The 19,485-nt window shown below is 36.1% G+C and overlaps 1 protein-coding gene across 6 annotated transcripts in view; it reads left to right on the top strand.

Annotated features, from left to right (window-relative positions):
• Positions 1-19,485, top strand: part of RYR2 (ryanodine receptor 2) — a 384,358-nt gene that overhangs the window by 222,353 nt on the left and 142,520 nt on the right. For all 6 annotated transcript variants that reach the window (XM_077175563.1, XM_077175560.1, XM_077175562.1 and 3 more), the window contains 3 exons: positions 2,709-2,792; positions 5,798-5,957; positions 16,124-16,271. In XM_077175563.1, the coding sequence (XP_077031678.1) occupies positions 2,709-2,792; positions 5,798-5,957; positions 16,124-16,271 (392 nt within the window). The remainder of the gene's footprint in view (positions 1-2,708; positions 2,793-5,797; positions 5,958-16,123; positions 16,272-19,485) is intronic.

The following is a 19,485-nucleotide window of genomic DNA, read 5'->3' as shown; positions in this document are numbered from 1 at the left end:
AGTATTGAACAAATTTAATGACTCCATAGATGATTATTGGTTCAGGATGCAGTGCTTTTTTAATCTAACCCTGTAAGAAATCCCCAAGTTTTTGTTTTATAAGCATACATGTTATGGATTACTCTTTTTTAATTAATTTTATTGCTTACTCGAGAAAAAGTCTTTCCATTAAATGGATAATATCAAAATATAAAGCATTCAGTCCTTCAGTGGGTTTTAAAATGTGTATTCTTAGTGAACTAAGTCTTCCTTACCTCCTTGATTAGTCCTTGTTTTCTGATAAATGAAGTTCTAATTTTGTAGTATTGCGTTGTATTTATCACGTAGACATCTGTTGTGCAGGGATTTAGGACCCTCTTGCTCATTTTGTTTCTACATGCTTGAAAATGTTGAAAAATCAGTGAACTAATCAGTTCTAGGTGATCCATAGATGATGACTTCAATTGTAACCTATTTTGACTATTTCTGTACTAGATGTGTCTAGTCTACTAGCTGTCAATCTTGATGGGGGGGGAAAGGAAAGAAAAAGTTATTTTAAAACTTATAATAATTTTCTTTACAATTTGCATCAAATTGCATACTTGAAATAGTTGCAAAACATGGAGAATAATGCTGACTGTAATCTTGTTTTCCTTTGTGGTTTGTTGTCAGTTTTGCTGCCAGATGAGAGAGTTAGAAACCAAGGAAGATCTAAGTCATATTATCTGATACAACATTTATTTTTCATATACTGGGATCTTTGTTTATTTTAAGTAAGATTGAATACTTTTATGAGCTATAAAAATTACATACTGTAGGAAATGTCAAGATGCAGGAATGAGTTGCCTCTGAAAATGTCATGGGATTAAAATATGCTTGCTCATACTGTTTCTGCACGTGCTCCTATATATGTTTTATTGTTTGGTCTTGCATATTTTTCTGGTTGTTCTTGCTTATTTTTTTGGGACTGACTTTCCCATTTCGGTGTGTTTATTCAGTTTTGTGTGACAATTACATCTACCATTGTGATGATGAGAGCTACATTCAGCCACTTTTCATTTTCTTACTTAGGTTTGAAGAGCTTTAATGGTCTTTCAGATTCTGCCAGTACAGTCTGTCATTTTATCCTCCTGTGGCAGTCTTATTTGAATTTGTTTTGTTTGGGTAGAGATAATTCCTGGCTTACATTACAGGAAAATTAGGGTTACCAGAGGTTACCTCCTCTGTCCTGCATTTCACTATTAGATATGTTCTCCTACTTATGCTGGTGATAGCTTTATAGGAATCATGTACTGTTTATGCCAGTTGAAGTCTAGCTGCATGGAGTATTCATAGCAGATAGTGTGTTTTGCAGGAAGGAGCCACTGGATATTTCCTCATTTCTGACTCTACTGTCTAGTTTTAAATCAGGGTTCACAGTCCATAGGAATAGGACTTACTTCATGTAGCTAGCACTAAAAATATGCTGCAAGAATCTCCTTGAAACAGACAATTCATCTGCCAAAAGAAATAATGTTAGAAGAGTATTTATGCTCTTTCCCCCCCTGCCCCCCCCCCAAGTCAGTTCAAGAGCAGTAAATATAGTTGAAGTATACTAGAAAATATCATTTTAGCTAGTGGCAAGAACAAATAAAAACCTTGTTTGACACCTTTCTTCCACTTCAGGAAAATTTGGAATGGAGTCTAAGGTATTTACACCTGTGATTTCTTGTGTAATCAGTTTCTTTTAAAAATATGGTTATCACCATATTTGTTTTGAGAAAATTCTCATCTGACTCCAAAGTTAAGTCTCTGACTTTTGTCTAGGATTTCTATTAATTTTAATGTCAATATTTTATCAGTGTACCTAGACTTAAGAAAGACTATAAGCCAACATTGACTATAGATACAGGAACAAATAATTAATAATTTACAGATCAAGTCCTGGAGACAAATGAGATTTTAAAATTTATGCTCCTGAACAGTGTGGCTATAAGGAAAGCAAGAAGTCTGAAGTAATCAGAAACCAAATTAATTCTGTTGACCCTGTTTTAAGTTTATATAAATAGTGATTGTTTTCTGAAATGACCTGAATTTTGCAGATTCAGGCCACAATGGGCTGGTTCAGTAGCTCTGTAGTATGAGCCTCATGGTAGGTACAAGACACACTGTCTAGATCAAATAAGATGGCACTTTTGGCCTAATGTTTATCATGCATTCTGCTGTGAATTCTCTCTTCAGAAGTGTGTCCTGAAAAATTCAGATCCAATTGAAATCTCTAAATAATATCTTGTTCAGAATGAAGACACATTCTAAGGATAAGTGATATTTTATGCCTTTTTTCTTTTTATGGCTGTGATATAAGTAACAAAACATATAAATATGTGGGTATGAAGCAGTATGAGTGAGTATGTAAGCAGTATGAATAAGTATATAAGGCAGAAATAATATTTCAAGGGCAATCTTCAAACTGATACCTCATAGATTAAACATACTATATGATACTACATTTTGAAGTACCTTACTCATATTTTTTGGAACATCTTGTGGCATTTTCTTAACACTATCAGAAAGCTTATTACATATACAAAAAGGCTGGTGTTGATCTTTCCATATTATACTGTAATAATTTCCATTGATCTCATTTGTTTTATATTGCCATTTGTAGGCACTATAGTGTGCCTATAAACAGTAGGAACTCTAAATATCAAAACATTATCAGTAATTAATCTCTGATTTCTGTGCCCTAGAACCCTGCTGGCATTAGGCTGCCATGTTGGAATTGCTGATGAACGTGCTGAAGAAAAAGTGAAAAAAATGAAACTTCCAAAGAAGTAAGTTCAGTGTGTCTTCTTGTTAGGCAGCGTGAATTAAGTGAATTCTATTTTAACAATTCAATATTTACACTTCTACTTTTATTAGTTCTTGGGCATGCATGTACATGCATGAATTCTCAGGAATATTCAGCAATTTTCACATACCATAATTCACAATTTTTCTTCCAGATATTTGTCACCTAAGGTGTAGACAAATTTTAGGGGTTTTTGTGCTATGTTGTAATGTCTGACATTCACAGTTATTTATTTCTTTTATATATTGTGTGTATCACAGAGGCTTTGTAAAGAATTTTTTACAGTAAATTTGCCAATGTATTTTACAGTGCTGCAGATGTTTAAAGGTGACCCTTTTGAAAGTTCTCAAATGGCCATGACTTAAGGTGTAGAGAACCAGTACAATCATCTGACTTTTTTCCAAGTGATCTTGGATGTTGGCATCAGCATTGGTAAGACTGGGCTTAGCCTGGTGTGGTATAGTGGCCTCTACTACCACAGCTCTGAAACCAGCTCTCATGGCCCAGCCAAGTTGCCCTGGCTTTTTAGCACCAGTATACGCACACAGAGTTTGGGAATAAAGAACTTGGGATCTTGGATACAGCTGAGATAATGGAACTTTAGTTTCCTATTCCTATCTGACAGCCTTACTGCCCAGCATACACTTGAGCCCAGGGGATGAAGGAAGATTATATAATATGTAAAAAGTCAGAAAGCTAAATGCCACTGTTTTACTAGGAGCGAACTTCTGCATGGTCTGTTATTCCTGAATTTAAGACGGTAACTTAGTTTCCTTGGTTATGACTCAGAGCAATGGTAAGTGCTGGTTGCTGTGCTCCTGCCACCAGTAGCAACTCATTGCTCTTTGCAGGAATGTGTTCTGTGCAGAAACAGCTGTTCCTCTGATATTGCATATCTCCATTATTCACTGCAATCCTTCACTACCCCATAGCTTTGTGTTACATGCAGTCCCTGAGGCCAGTGTAACAACCTCCAGCACGTTTAACTAAAGCACATCTTCTTTCTTCCTTTTGTGAGCCAAAAGCCTGTGCCTCATTCTGGCAAGATCCCTGCAGGCTTCTAGGTAATACTCTACAGCTACGAGGTAGCTGTAAGAACCTGGACCATCAAGTCTTTGGTATCTACCATAATGCACAGATTTACATACCATTGATATTACAGTTTCAGAATCCCTGATGTGGTGGCTTTGCCAGAATGAATGGGAATAAAAGCAGGGTTTTATTTTAAGTTCCCCCCCCTCAAACTGTTCTTCAGTTTCGGTATCCCAAAATAACTGTATATCTCTCAAAGAAGAAAAGATATCTAGGGCCTTCTGTATTTTTGTTCTGAATTTCCTGGGCAGAAATATTTGTACATTTGCAAGATTGTTTAAGTGAATCAAATTTCCTGCTTTTGAAAAACTGCAGCTAAATCTCAAGTCTGAAGAAATTATACTTTCTAATATAAGAAATCCAATAATGTTGAGACTTTTTAATGTCTTTAACCATCATAACTGTAGAAACCTGAAGTCATACCATACATACAAAGTTAGAATTTTGATACCTCACATATAATGGATTGAAAAAACTAGCAAAAAGGAAAGGAAAACATTGTGGCTGTATTCTTAAAAGCTTGTGCAAGGGAGTGTGACTGGAAAGAGCACAGTAATTGCCGACCCGACAAGTGTGCTAATTCCATATGTTTCACTGTTTCCATTACTGTCTTGTTTTACTCATCTCACTGAAGTGACTTCACAGAAATCTGATGAGAGGTAACTGAGGGCAGTGAACTCCTGTGGGGGCTTGCTGTAATAGAAACCTGCAGATTGGAAACTATGTAGAGGGCTGATTTTGGAATGATGTTCTTGAATTGTTGTTTTCTAGCTTAAACTTTTTCTTTTGATTGTGATAATTTTGAAGGAAGATTCAACCTCTTATTTATCCCTCTTAAATACCTGGTTGTTTTAAATTATTATTTTCATCAAATAATTTGTTTAACTGTGTTTTAAGATGGTTGTTACAGAAAAGAATTAATTAAGATTGATAAAGTATTTGAATACTTTAGGATATAAATGGGGATAAATACTGTTTAATTTTATGGGTTCTTCTTTGTCAGTACAAATAAAGAAAATTACAGAATTGTTTAGAAAATAATTGAGCAATTATTTAAACTAGCAATTCTTTATACACCCCAGGGTGTAAAATTTCAATGAGAGAATGCTGTTGCTTGTTTTCTAGAGACTCCTTTTGTTTCAACCAAAGTAGTGCTTTGTATGCTGAAGGAGAAATAGAATCATAGAATAACAGAAGTTGGAAAAGACCTTTAATGCTTTATGTCCTCTATTGAAGGTTTGCTCATAAGTAAAGTAGGAGATTTCTATAATTAATGGGAAGGGAATAACTTTATAAAAGTAGCATTCCTAGGAGTGTTAAAAAAAGTGAGGAAGCTGTCTTTCTTTTCTGAAGTCATGCTTCCTATGATTTGAAGGAGAGTTAAGGTATGAATTATTATGAAAACATTTTAAGGTGGATTTCAAAACTGGTCTTGAGTAAGCCATTTGACCTGCTCTGTCTCTTAGCATCCCTTTATGCAACAGGAAGAATATATTTTCTTGTTTCAGTAGGAAGTAGATAGAATTTAATAAGTATTGTCATCTGCTCAGAGGAAGATATAATATTGTTGATATAAGCATTTAGATAAACAGCATCTTAATCTACTACTTTGAATATGTGGCATTACTAAAATAGTTTAAGAACAATTTTAGTTTAGACCATTTTGCGTAGCTTTCATTACCAGTTACTTCATCCCATCACGATGCAATTAGCTTGAAACAGAATCAAATAAAAAACAAATCAGTAATCAAATTTAAATTATTATTCTTTATGTTCAAAGGCAGATATCGTACTTATATAGATATGTTGCATAGATGTTATTTCTTTCTTTTGTGGTTTCTCTTACTTTTTAGCAAGAAAAAAAAATTAACTGCAAGTTCTGTTTTTATTCAACAGCTATCAGTTGTTGAGTGGATACAAGCCAGCACCCATGGATCTGAGTTTTATCAAACTGACCCCCTCTCAAGAAGCTATGGTGGATAAACTAGCGGAGAATGCTCACAATGTGTGGGCAAGGGACCGTATAAGGCAAGGTTGGACATATGGCATCCAGCAGGTAAGTGCTAACTTCAGACACTTAAAACAGCACTTATCTATTGAGATATTTCACAGCCAAGTGGAAATAATGGTGACACACAGTCAGGAAAAAACAGCTAGTGAATGCAAGTTTGTCGGTCAAAAAAAACCCCAACATAATTTAAAGCAATCTTGCTAAATAGCAGTATGAGACTCTTTTACAAGCAGTATTAAAAAAACTTGGTGGTGTATTCTTGTATGCTATCTAAATCTCAGGGTGAGAAAATTGCATGCAGGAAGCTAACATGCTCTCCAGTACGTTAGGATATGTAAATATTGACTTTCACTAGGGGAATCATTTAAATGTTTGCAGATCTGAGAATTGAATAATTTTGTTTATCCAGGAAAATAAGAATGTAAACTTCTAGTAATAACTTTGCTGATATGTTTTATTTTTGGCAGAAGCCTTGAACTGAGAATAGTTAAGTCAGTCTCAAAGTTCCAGTCCTACTTTAGTTGTTCTGCTCCAGTGAACATAAATATTATTTGGTAGTTATCCCAATGTGTTACAATGGAGGAGAGTAAGAATAAAAACATACTGGATTACTAAAAGCAAAACTCAGGTTCTTTGGTTTCTTTAAAAACCATAAAATCAGTCAATTGGGTATACCATGAGCCTAATTTAGTATTTTCTAAGACATCAGTTTTCCCTTAAGATTTTCTAGACTTTTTGTGATTGGTTGTGAATTTTATATACAGAAAGGTCTCTTCATTTGTGTTAATAAATGTGTGGTAGCATTTCAGAGTGAAATTTTAGGACAATTTACCCCTGGGGAAAAAAAGAGTTTTCATGGTTTTGTGCTGAGAATAAAAGGTTATTATTTTTGCAAAAATGAGTTAGAGCTGTTTTGTAGGTACATACCCTTCTCTTCCTTGTTTTTGACAAAAATTTGAGTTTTACATTTCAGTGCCACATATTTCAAATTTTGTTCTTCTACAGCACCAAAATTCATTTTATTTGCAGAACTTTTGTGTAAAATAATAAAATAATCTGGGTTTTTATATATTAAGTTAAGCACTTCACCTCATCACATACAGGTATGCTTATGTGGCAAAATATGCTGCATATCTGCATTTCAGTATTGTTCATTATAGTATCTTACTATGAAGCTGTCGTGTTACTCTGTAAGCTATTTAGGAAATCTATGTTCTCTATTTGGGTCTAGACAGAAAGTGAGTCAATTCTTCTGTTTGCAGACTGGAATATTTGTATATTCTCTACTAGGAAAACACTGAAGATAATTCAGTGTTTGTGCAACTCCCCTGCTTTCCCTAGGATCAATTTTTTCCCTAATACTGCACCTTTAAGTAAGAGGTGGCCTTTTGAAGTGCTGTTAACATTTCTGATGGAGCGTGAATCATGAGAAATGTTGGAAGTGATGGTTTTCTGTTGTCAGGTAGGGGGAGGGGATTAATTACTTTTGAACTCAAAATTTCAATCCTGTGTTTATGGAGTCAGTGCACAATTCATTTCTAGAATGAAAAACTGTGTGTTCAAAAGAAATATTTCTGATATATAGAAGAAGGCACTCAAGAATTTATACCATGTCTCCCATATTTTTTATTCTTCCAGAAGCCAATCATTTTCAATACAGGACCTTGCCAATTGGGAGCTTTGAAAAAATGAAAGTTGGGAAATGGTTACAACTTGGATAGAACTTGATATAGCCCAAAATTAAATTTAATTTTGCAACAGAATTTATTGGTTAAGATAAAGTTAAGAAGTTTCTGTAGTCAAATGCATCTCTTAGCTAATTATATTTCTAACTAGCTTTGGGAAAATTTAATCTTATGACTCACATCTAGCAAATAAATTTTCTTAGATCTTCAAGACAATTTAACCTACCCTTTGTATCGGTATATCTTTGAAAAAACCCACAAATAATTTTGCCATATTTATTGAAGTGAATTTGCAGTTAAATTGCATGTTTTCTATATTAGTGAGGTATTAGGTAGGAAAGTCATATATATAAGCCATATATAAATGGTGATGTCAAAGACTTTGCCAGTGTTACTGGTTTGGGAATAATACATAAACGATGTGTGGATGGAAATGAAAAAATGTCTCCTTTACATCTTCACAATATTTTTATTATAAACTGCCTTTATGTATGTTTTGGTGTGCCTGTTGATATAGAAGGTTTTGCATTTGACAAGGTATGATGCGATAGCCATAAATCATTAGTTTTATTGTGGTTCCCAAAAGGCAATGGATTTGCTCAAGGCCACAACTTGGGTTTTAAAAAACACCCCAAAACCCCAAAAAACATTCATCAGACAAATCTAGTATGGGATATAACCTAAAATTAAACACTTCAGAAGAATCGTGAAGTCTGTTTTATATTCTCAGTACTGTGCTTAGGGAAAGAGACTAAACTGACTGTTGAACCTAAAATATTGTAGCCCTGTGAGAAGACATTTTTGAGCCCCACCAGGAGAGAGCAGAGGGGAAAAAGGAGAGGACTCTGATCTACTCGCTGAACAGCTCTCTGTGCTTTATCTACTGACTCCTAAGATAGTTTCCTGGGGGAAACTCTGGGAACTCTGGCCTTCCCTAGGCTCCCTTCCTAATAAATGTCCTACTTGCTGGATGATGAAGTTTAACATGAAAATTAAATCTCTGCTCACTTATTAAAATTTATAGTCTGGTGTGAGAAAACTCATGGCAGCTAGAGGTTTTGTTTAAAACCCCTTAGCCTTGTAATTACTGAGTGGTACATTAGCCATTTTTCAAGAGTTTCAAAAGATTGACTGCATAGTTTCAAAGATGTTTGTCTAGACAAATAGGATTTACATATCTACTTCCATTCTGATGGCCAAGACAAGTTTTTTGTATAAAAACGTTATTGGAATGGTAACCCCTAGTTAAGTTTTCAGATATTTTTTAAGCAGTCGGTGTGTATCAAGCTCTGATACACACTCTGATACACACTCTTTTGACTACCAGGTTATGCTCTGAAAGAGTCTTAGGCAAATGCTTCTGCTCTAAATCTTGACTGGGCTTGGGTATATATGATGAATATTTAACTGTTCTTCCTTATCAAGACAAAGACAGGTATGGACATGCTGAGAAGAGTCTGGAGAATTTAAAACTAAAAAGCTTAAGTGCCTATGAAACTGATCACATTTGGAGTTGGAAGGACAATTAATTGGAGGGTTTTGCAGTCCTGAGTGCTTATGCTTTAAACACCCAAGAATTTTTTTACTGACTAAAGACTTTTGCATGCTGAGTTGTGCACTGTTGTTGAGAATGCAGTGTAGTGGTGCAGTGAGCAGTGTCATAGTTAGCTTTCAGCAGAATATGATTGTAAATGTGGACAAGAGCTCAGAAATATTAATGACCTTCAGGAAACAGATTTACAAGGTCAACAGTATACTTTACTCCCTAATTCCTGGCAGACAAGTTACCACAGTCTCATGGATAATTAAACAGGTAGATGATGACCTTTTTCAATAATAGTATGTCTTGCAGAAGGTAGATGATGACCTTTTTCAATAATAGTATGTCTTGCTGTGCTTTTGATATTGATCTTGAATTGTTCTTAATTATGTAATCTTTCTCTTTCAAATAATTTTTTTTTCTTCTGGTAAAAAGACCAATAGCTCAGTTTCAAGAGTGCTTACAATATACAGATAACAAATACCATTTATTAAAACCCATGAGAAGAGAGCAGAAGGGCAAGATGCTCCTTTCTGGGTGCAGTGCAGAGATGCCACTCATTTAGCTGGCATATATATCACATGGCAAGCTGCTTGCTCTAGGTGTTATCCACACTGCTACGTGCTTCTGCTTGACTCCAATGGGTTTATTTCATGGGCTACATTTTGTCATCCCCTCATATTACTGTGACATGCTTCGGTACTGGAGTGATACAGTGACATGGTGTTGTGCTGTATAATACTATAAACAGATCTTGCAGAGCTGTAAAATAGTTTCTTAGGGGAAAGAAGCTTACAGATGTTTTAAAGTAGATGAATTAATCACTGGGAAATATATTATGAACAGCAATCATGCTGTGGCTGTAGGATGAATTGAATAGTCTAGTAGGTCTGTTCAGTATGAGAGCCTCATCATTTTGGGATTATATAAAATGAAAAAATTAAAGGGATACTCTCACGTAGTTAAAGTACAAACTATTTCTTTCTTTAAAAACTGTTGAGGAAAATGCCTTCCAACTTCCAGATTTTTGTCCTCTTTCTAAATCCATTGCTGCTTGTCAGGCTTTTTTCTTAACAAGATATAACAAATTACATTTTTTGCATGACTATATACAGTATTTTTGTTCTGCTACTGCAGAGCCAGCCAGGAGAGGGAGCACAAGTTAGCTAACAAATCTTGTTCCCAGAACTGTCCTGACAGCTGTGATGACACTGATCCTAAGCAAGTATTTTTTGGTAGCACAGACTCATAGTTGTTTGTTGCTCCATGAAGGGAGAAAGTAGAAGCGAAACAGGTAGGAAAAACATGTATTTCTGCTTAAAAGAACACATTCAGTAGCAAGAGTAAGTGGAAAAACAGGCAGAAAAATCAGTATGAAAATACTTGACAGTGTCCCTTTAAGGGAGAACAAGATTACCTGCAAGTTGGTGGTCTTGGAACTGGGGAAATGGTAAATGTACAAGGACAGATACAGGAGTTAGATCCAGGCAAAAAAGCAATATAGCCTTGCTGTAAGTGAATGAAAATAATCCCATTTGTGCTATGAGAGAAGGCTTTTTTTTTTTTTACCTTTATGGATTTTGATATTATGTTCTGTTGTAACTACATGAGTTTATTCATTTGGTTACTTTTAAGGAATTTTTCATAACAAGATAATGTAAAACAATCTAATGGAAAATATTCAGAACTCATATAAATTTATCCATGAATTTAGGGTATATTTTGGCATATCCATGAACTTACTGTATTTTTTAACATTCATAAAACTGTGATTTTATGCATACAGGAGAATCCCAACATCCATATGAGTAAGGGAAAGACAGAAAAGAAAAGAGTCAAGCTTAGAGATCAGAAAGCAAATGACAAAAATTTAAAGTACATTGCCTGCCTCATCCCTTTTCCTGACTACACAACACCTAGGTCTCCCCACTGATCGTAGAGATCACAGGCAAAGATTCTTTCACATTTTGCCTATATACATTGCCACATATCCTGATAGCTTAATCAAAGGGTATCTTGCTTTTTCTTCATATTGCATTATGGTCTGGCTAGAAAAGCTAACAGTCAGAAACACCATTTATACTGAAAAAAGTATTAAAAATCTCACAGCTTTAACAATTGTTTATAAATATTGGCAACTTAAAATTTTCCTTCTGCTCTGTGAAAAACATCTTAAAAAAGATGTTCTGAGGTTCCTGTCCTAGAATATTCAGTTGGAATTGCTAAGCAATTATATGAAATCTTACTTCTCTTTGGCCCAAAAATGCAAGATATTTTGGTCTTTTAAAGTCAAGATCTTATTTTTTCAGATGTATGGAAAGTATATGGATTCATCAATTAAAACCAGGTGTTGGTCTTCTCAGGCTGCCTAAGCCTGCAATGCAGAAGAGGCATTGTTCTGGAAAGTCAGACTGGGTGAAATATGCATGCGTGGGAAAAATCAGGTTGTTGCTTATTTTTTCATTAAATATATATAAAGCCAGCATCTTGTCCTTGTAAAAACCATTTATGCTACCTCACTTTGACATTTTACATGATTTATACTGATATATTAGTTCCTTCCATTTATAGTCAGGGCACATTCTGCCAGGCATTCCATATGGCTATGGTTCTCAGTGAAGATGGCAGAAGCTGTACATGTATTGCTAAGGATACATATACTTCCAAGGTTAGAACTCAGATGCTAGTTGTATTCTAGGTGAGGAATACAACCTCTTCTTTGTTTAGGTGCATTTGGATTATTAACATTGTTAAGAATACAGCTTTGTTGGGCTTTCTGGTTCTAATGCTCTGGAGTTTGAAAATTACTTCTGTAGTAAATACCAATTTACAATTGTATTTTTCCTTTTCCCCCATAAGATGTTTTTTTATTTTCATGATTTCTGGTTAAACACAAGCTGCTATGATAGGTGTGGAAAAGCTAGCCCTCTGGCTAGCGAGGCATGAAAGGTATGGTGTGGGTAAATGATCCTGCTGGCAGTGCCCATGCTGCACATGCACATGGTGGCTCACTGGTTTTCTGGCAGCACTGCTGGCAAGCTTGCCCTGTAGCATTTGTTGTGGCAATTGCTCAGAAATCTTTGTCATAGTGAGAGGTGTGGATTTTGGGTGTTGGTAGAGATCTAACAGCAAGCAGAATCAATTCACAGCTGTGTACTGAGGGTTTGCTAATGGTGCAAAGGGAGCTGAGAGAACAGCAGCATGTCTGTCTCAGTGGACATGTGTTGAAATACATTTGTTATGTGCTTGTAGTTTAACAGCCCTGCTTATGAGAACAAAATCATTTTAGTACCACACAGAATATGTATCTGTACAGCTTTTATACTTTAAATCACAAAATGTGTGTTCCCAACTAATTATCATATTTTTGCTGCACTCTTCCTACTATGTGTTTTAACTTTTCAGTCTTTTCCTATCTTTCTTTCTATTTAGCACTTATCTACATATGTTTCTGGTGACTTTTTATTCCCTTTAGTCAAGTGGTCTGTGCTGTTCCTGAACTTCTTAGAGATTTGGGAAGGTCCAGGAGTGCACAGCTTTGCAATACAGCAATTATAACTCTGAAAACTACATTATTATTTTCAGATGTCTTTTAGAGGTTTATATGATGCTTTGTTTTTTGTTACTGAATTAATGCTAAAGCACAAAACTGTATTACACACACTGCATCTCTTAATAGGTTCTTTTAGAGCTGTTTGTAGAATTTGACTATGGTTTTCTCTGCTGCTGTAGACGGTATGGGCATTCCTCATTTCATTCTTACATGAGATCTGTCTGTGCAAGTTCCAAGACCAGTTGTAAGTCCAGTGCCTCAAGATCAGTTATCAGTTATAGACACGTCACAGACTCATTGAACAAAAGAATGCACTTTACATCTGACATGTGTTTCCTTGGAGCTACTTTGCAGCAGTGTTCTTTACCTGTCATGGAAGTTTTAAGAGGCTTGTTGATATGTTTTGGTGTGTGTGTTTAGGTATTTTTTCTGTAGTTATTTTCCTTTTAAGAGCTACATGTAGTTTAAAAAATTTTTGCAGTTAAATTGGCCCATTGTTGACCAATTATTGCCTAATTGACATCCTTATATACCCTTCGAAAAAGTGTATGAGTTCCCATTCAAATAATTGTTTGTCTGTCATTTGCTATGTATATCAGAATCTGTCATGTACACTGTGAAAAGTAATACTGACTTTTCATGGTCAGTGCTATATCACTGACATTTAACATTATTACTTCCATCCAGGGCACAATCTGCCAGGCATCCCAACTTTTTATGGTTGCAATGTTTTCCTAAGTAAATTAAATTCTAAATTATTAATGGATATTTGTCATGTGAAATGAAGACAAAGCTGTGTAATAAAATTCATAGGCTTTTTCCCCTTTTTTTTCTGTGATATGATAGGTTCTGACTTCAAAACAAAAGAATTATATAAATATCATGTATGCTACCCAACTAAAACCATTAGTCTATTAACAAGTAGTTTCCAGACAAGCTCTCTACCAAATACTCTTCTGATGAATCATTAGACTGTCAAATCTGGAAAATTCTGGCCAAAAAAAACTTAAAAAATTAGGTTGAATGTTAAAACTTATTTTAACAGTCTACAATAACATCTTTGTATTGAGTAGGAGGAATTCAGTCTCTGTACTGCTTGGAAATGTACTCAGTAAAAATTACCGCTCTTAGCTAATCAGTTTTCTTGTTGACTTGATTGCGAATGTGCAAAGCTCAATCACTGCACAGGATCATTCTCTACACTTACACCAGAGAGGTGCAGAAGGTCATTAACACTAAAACTTATGATGAATATAACAATAAGAGTGCTTAATCCAGAAATTATTAACACATTCAAAATTTAAATAGATGTGTAATAAGAAAAAAAAAAAAGAACCAAGTTGTTAAAAGAAATATCTTTTCTCACATTCAAATTTAAAAATGTAGCCACAGTCTTGAATAGGTGAAAAAGGTCACAATGTTATTAGAAAAAAGGTCACAATGTTATTAAATTAGATCCAAGGAAAAAAATCTGTAAAATCAAATTGGTATAATACATTAAATTTCTGTATTCCTTTTTTTTTTCTCTCCTTGCTCTCATTTTGTGCTTAGCCATTTTAAAAGCACTTATACTATATTTCATTTTATACATTGGTATCAGCTGATTGCCTTTATGGTAATTTGTGTTAATGGTTGTTATGGCAACTGCAAATGCATTAGTCTAACATTATATCATTGATAAGAAGTTACATATTTATTGTTCCAAACTTTCATATTTTTAAAGACAGTATTTCACAATGTTTTTTGGATGTAGAATACTTAATAGGAAATTATTTCTCTTTTTGTGTCCTTTCAATCACAAATAATCAAATTCATAGTGTTGCATCACCTCAGATGATCTGAGGTTAACTCAGATGTTAATTAACATTAACTCAGATGTTAATGTGAATACTCTTATATAAAAAAATAATTTCTCATAACATTTACTTCAGCATTTGCTTGAAGGACACAGCCTTTTTTCACATCTACCAAATTAAACATTGGATAAAGTAGGATGTCAGCTTAAGAATTTGGAGCAAATATGAAAAGTGGATCCCTCAAATGGTATTAGTGTTGGCCCTGCCACTGTCCTTTCTACAAAATAGAATTAGAGCTGATCTGGTTTTGTAATTTGGGTCACCAGCAATGCGTTACCTTTATCTTTCTGTTAGCACTTTTAGCATGTAGGTAATGCCTTAATATTTCTTCTCCTGGAGGCATAACTTGTAGGACCAGATTTCATCAAGCATTGGTTTATAATTAACCTTTCAATATCTGCTCACTATGACAAGGCAAGAAGCAGATAGTCTCGCATCTAAGCATTTAAAGAGTAACAAAAGATGCCTGCAAGATTTTTTTCAGAATGGATGTTCCATTTCTTCTCTTCTTGAAAAGATTGAATTGAAACCACATATGTTCCTAAAACAAGAACTGTAATGCTGTAAAAGAAGTAAGGTACTTTCACTGTAGACACTGTCTTCTAAAATAATAGGCATTGGTTTTGGACAACAGCAGCTATTTTTTATATGCTATGTCCATCTGTAATTTTTTTAATAAATAAAGATATTAGGAAAAACACAGAGAGTTCTTTGCATGGTTTCTCTTATTGCCAACAAATTCTGACAGGATGTGAGAAGACAATACAGACAAGAAAACAATTCTGTTAGTTCACTAAAAATTAGATTAGCCACTTAAATAATCCAGTTAAACAGTGCTTTCAAATAAGATCATTTTGCAGTAGAGGAAAACCTAATCAATGTTTTCTAATAAACCTAAAATTCAAAGATTAAACATTACCAATATTTTCATTTCAGCTGGAGAGTGATTAGTTCAATTACCTATTGCAAAAACTCTACATGTGGAACACATAAATCATACTCTTGCAAACCCCTTTATTTTTGAAAAATACATGTCTTAAATAGTTGTTATAGTAAGGCATGCATTTATTATCTATTCTGTAATTTATTAATTAGTGTTGCACACATCTATTATTTTTTATTAGTGGTATTTTGTTCTTTTGTTTTTATCACATTTACTATTTGGGCATTTTGTATATTTATGGTACAGTAATGTCAGCTTTAGTTAGAAACAAGTTTCTTCTTATGGCAGCTGCTTTAGAAACGGTTTTTGAAATATAATGCTTTTGACTTTTTTGTCATTCTCTTTGGCTCTGTCCTTGTTTCTGTGGTTTGTATTGTTACTGTATTAAGTAAACTTGACAGAAACTTGCAGCAGGTAAAATAATAAGAGCTTTGTTTATTATGTGTGTCACTCTTTTTAGTGAATTCAGTCTTGTAGTTTCTAGACTATTTTTCTCTGATTCCTTGCCATATTTGAAGTTACATGATTTCAATTGGTAAAACGGTAATTTTTATGGTGTTATTGAAGAATAATCTTGTCTGTAAGATAAAAAGCGGAGTTCCTGAAATTGAACTGTTTTTTTATACTAATGCAGGATGTGAAAAACCGACGGAATCCTCGCCTTGTTCCATACGCTCTTTTGGATGATCGAACAAAGAAGTCCAACAAAGACAGTCTTCGGGAAGCAGTCCGCACCCTTCTAGGCTATGGTTACAATTTGGAAGCTCCTGATCAAGATCATGGTAATTAATTTTGAGTTTTTTTCTCAAAAAAAGTTTAGAATTTTCCACTGTGCTATTGAATTTTTTGGTCCAATAAAACATTTTGAATAGATGTTTCCAAATATAATAGGTGCTTTTCTCCATCTTCTCTTCTCTTAGATCTTAATTTCTTTCTTTCCTTTTTGTTTCCTTTCCTTGTCTTGTGGCCTCAAATGAATATTTACAAAATGTAACATTTTTACATTTTAAAGCAATTATTTAAAATTTAAACCAATCAACAAATTTTTTGGGAATAGTTTTATTTAATGCTATATTTGCTATTTCAAGACAAAATAGGAAAAAAACTCTGTAAACTCAGTAGATGTGAATTTTATATTCCTAAAATTTTAACTTCAAATAATGAAGAATTCTACAGTTTTTGTACAGTCTTGTATTTAAACACTTAAAGATACAAGATGAAATTTTCTAAAATGAATGATTGCAAACCAAATTTCTGTGAATGGCAACCTGCAAGTCTATAATTAGATAGTTTGTTAGAGCCTTTAAGTTTCCTGGTCTTCCTCAGGTGTCTAAACCTTATTTTTTTCCTCTTCATATGGTGATAGTGGTTATGTTTTGACCCATTTAGGCCATAGACCTTCAGTAAAGCATTTCTGCAGGAGACAAAACTCATATCTAACTTGTACACAGGGAACCTACCATTTGGAATTTCTTTTCCAAAGCACATGCATGCTCTGATCCTTAGGTTTTATGAGATACTGCCATTAAATTACACTTAAATATGAGGCATTACTGAGACCATGAATGTGTAGCAAGGCTGGATTGCTGAATCGGTAGAACAATGTTCCTCGGTGGAATGGACAGTGTTGGTGGCAAAATGCTGTGGTCTCACTCTTAAATCTGCCAAGACTGGAGAGCGTGACCCTGCTGCATAACCCTAGAATTTCTTCCCCTCCCACTGTTGGAAAGGATATGCTGCAAAGAAAGACTGAGCATGTGTCATGGTTTGACACTGGCACAATGCCAGCGCCCCCATGAGAATACCTTCTCCCTGGTTTCTGCTGTGAGATGTGACCAGGAATAAGCAAAGCAGGCTCCCACTTAGGAAAAAAAAATTATTAACTAAACTACAAGGGAAAGGAAAAAAAAAAAGAAACACACAAGGAAAATGAAAACTTGACAAATACATCTCCTCCTCCTCCCCACCAAATTTCCAATACAATACATCCCCCAAATCATCAACTCTCGGTCCGGCACCACCCTTCAGAATACTCAATCCTCAGTTCATCAAGAGGAGAAGGAGTCCTCCTTGTGCCAATGGTGACCTCTTCCTTTCATGCCCAGCGCTCTCACCACTGAACACGGACCAGAGCTGCTTCTAGGGTCGACTTTTAAGGATGCTTTGTCCCGATCCAAAAAGGCACAGTCTCAACTTTGGGACATCTGTCCCCCCCATATTTTTCACCCCCTGGGGCCGAGGGGTACCCACACCGAACTCTCGTGGTCCTGAGGCATTGCCTCCCCCTAGAATGCAGTCCCTGTATCACAAGGAAACATGGCTCTGTCCATGGCTACACAAAAGGAGTCCAGCATAAGCTACTCCATCATCTCTTCCACCTGAGTTCTTCTCTATTTCTCTCGTGGCCCATTTCCTCTTATCTCATCTATATCTCTCTTCTCATTCAGCTCCAGGAGGATTAGCATTTGTAAGGTTTCCATCATCCAAGAAATGGGTTAAAAATCTGAGGCTCTGTCTGTCCAGAACTCCCACGGCTGTCCGGCCGGGCACCTTCTCACACCCCCCCTTCTCCTTCTCGGCCGGCCAAGCACAGGCACAGGCTCTCTCTCTGTCTCTCCTGGGGAGGGGGTGGCTGCCCGATGCCTCTCAGTGCTCCTCCTCCACCCTTCCACCCTGCAGGGGCCTTCCCCTCCCTTCTGTCCAGGCCCCGGCCTACCTCACCCGGCCCCATGGCTGCCCCTGGGCCTACCTCACCCGGCCCCATGGCTGCCCCTGGGCCTACCTCACCCGGCCCCATGGCTGCCCCTGGGCCTACCCCACCCGGCCACATGGCTGCCCCTGGGCCTACCTCACCCGGCCCCATGGCTGCCCCTGGGCCTACCTCACCCAGCCCCATGGCTGCCCCTGGGCCTACTTCACCCGGCCTCATGGCTGCCCCTGCCCCGCCCAGCCCGCAGCCGGGCAGGGGAGCTCTGAACCTTTCCCTGACCGGAACCCAAGAGAGCCTCCCAGGGGAGAGCCCTGCTTTAACCTGGTGTTCTCAGAGGCAGATCCAATGTCCCAATGGCCACATTAGGTGCCAATATTAAAATCTGAGCACCCATTGGCCTGACCACAGCATCCCAGAAAACATATTTCCTGTAAAACCACCACAGCATGACTTCTGCTTGGTTCTGAGAAGGTGGGTTGGCTGGTACAGGGGACCTTTGACTCTTTTGAAAATATAGGGGCTGTCTAATGGTGTAGGGAAGAGGGGGTGAGAACACACTCCTTTTCCACAATCTCTTCCATATCCTGCTGAACAATAGTAATCCTCATTTTCATTTACAGCTCTGAGAACCATATGCTGCTGCCTTTCCTTGGGAATGGACTGTTGAAAACCACTCTCTTTTTCCTTAGAATTTTTGAGCTGGTTCTGTGAATGGATTTAGTAATGGAATGTAAAGAACACTAGTGCAATCCCTGAATCTGAAAGATGTGATCAAGGTTGTTGCAAAATTCCCAGAGAAAAGGAACTGCAGAACAGTATCCCACGAACGGGTCTTTCTCCATGACTCAGTCTTCTACAAAGACTGGAATTGTATTCAGCAAAAGATTTTTTTAGTCATTTTGGGAATTTAGATTTTGCAGTTTATGAGCTTCTCAAGTTATGGAGATGAATAAAACATGTCAGAAGGATTGTCATTCATCAGCCAAAATTCATGCTGTTATTAAGGGATTTAGAGCCCTCTAGTGGTGTTCTGTATCTCCAATCAATTTTTACTTAAACATTAATTTTACAAAGTTCTTAAGTATTAGTTTTTATGGGTTTTTTATTATTATTTTTTACTGGTTTCCCACAGCAGCTGTATTTTTGGGACTGATTAGACTCCAGAAAGCATTTTCTTACTTAGAATCCAAAAAGAAAACAATTTCTCAGGTACCATGCTTTGTAGTGCTTCATCTGTATAGGTGAGGCACTAAGGGTCTTCAGAAGTGTTTTTAAGGCATTAATTG

The sequence above is a fragment of the Agelaius phoeniceus genome, chromosome 3, assembly GCF_051311805.1.
Source record: "Agelaius phoeniceus isolate bAgePho1 chromosome 3, bAgePho1.hap1, whole genome shotgun sequence".
NCBI classification, from domain to species: Eukaryota; Metazoa; Chordata; class Aves; order Passeriformes; family Icteridae; genus Agelaius; species Agelaius phoeniceus.
The sequence above is the reverse complement of the archived record's forward strand: the minus strand, read 5'-3'. Positions and strand labels throughout refer to the sequence as shown.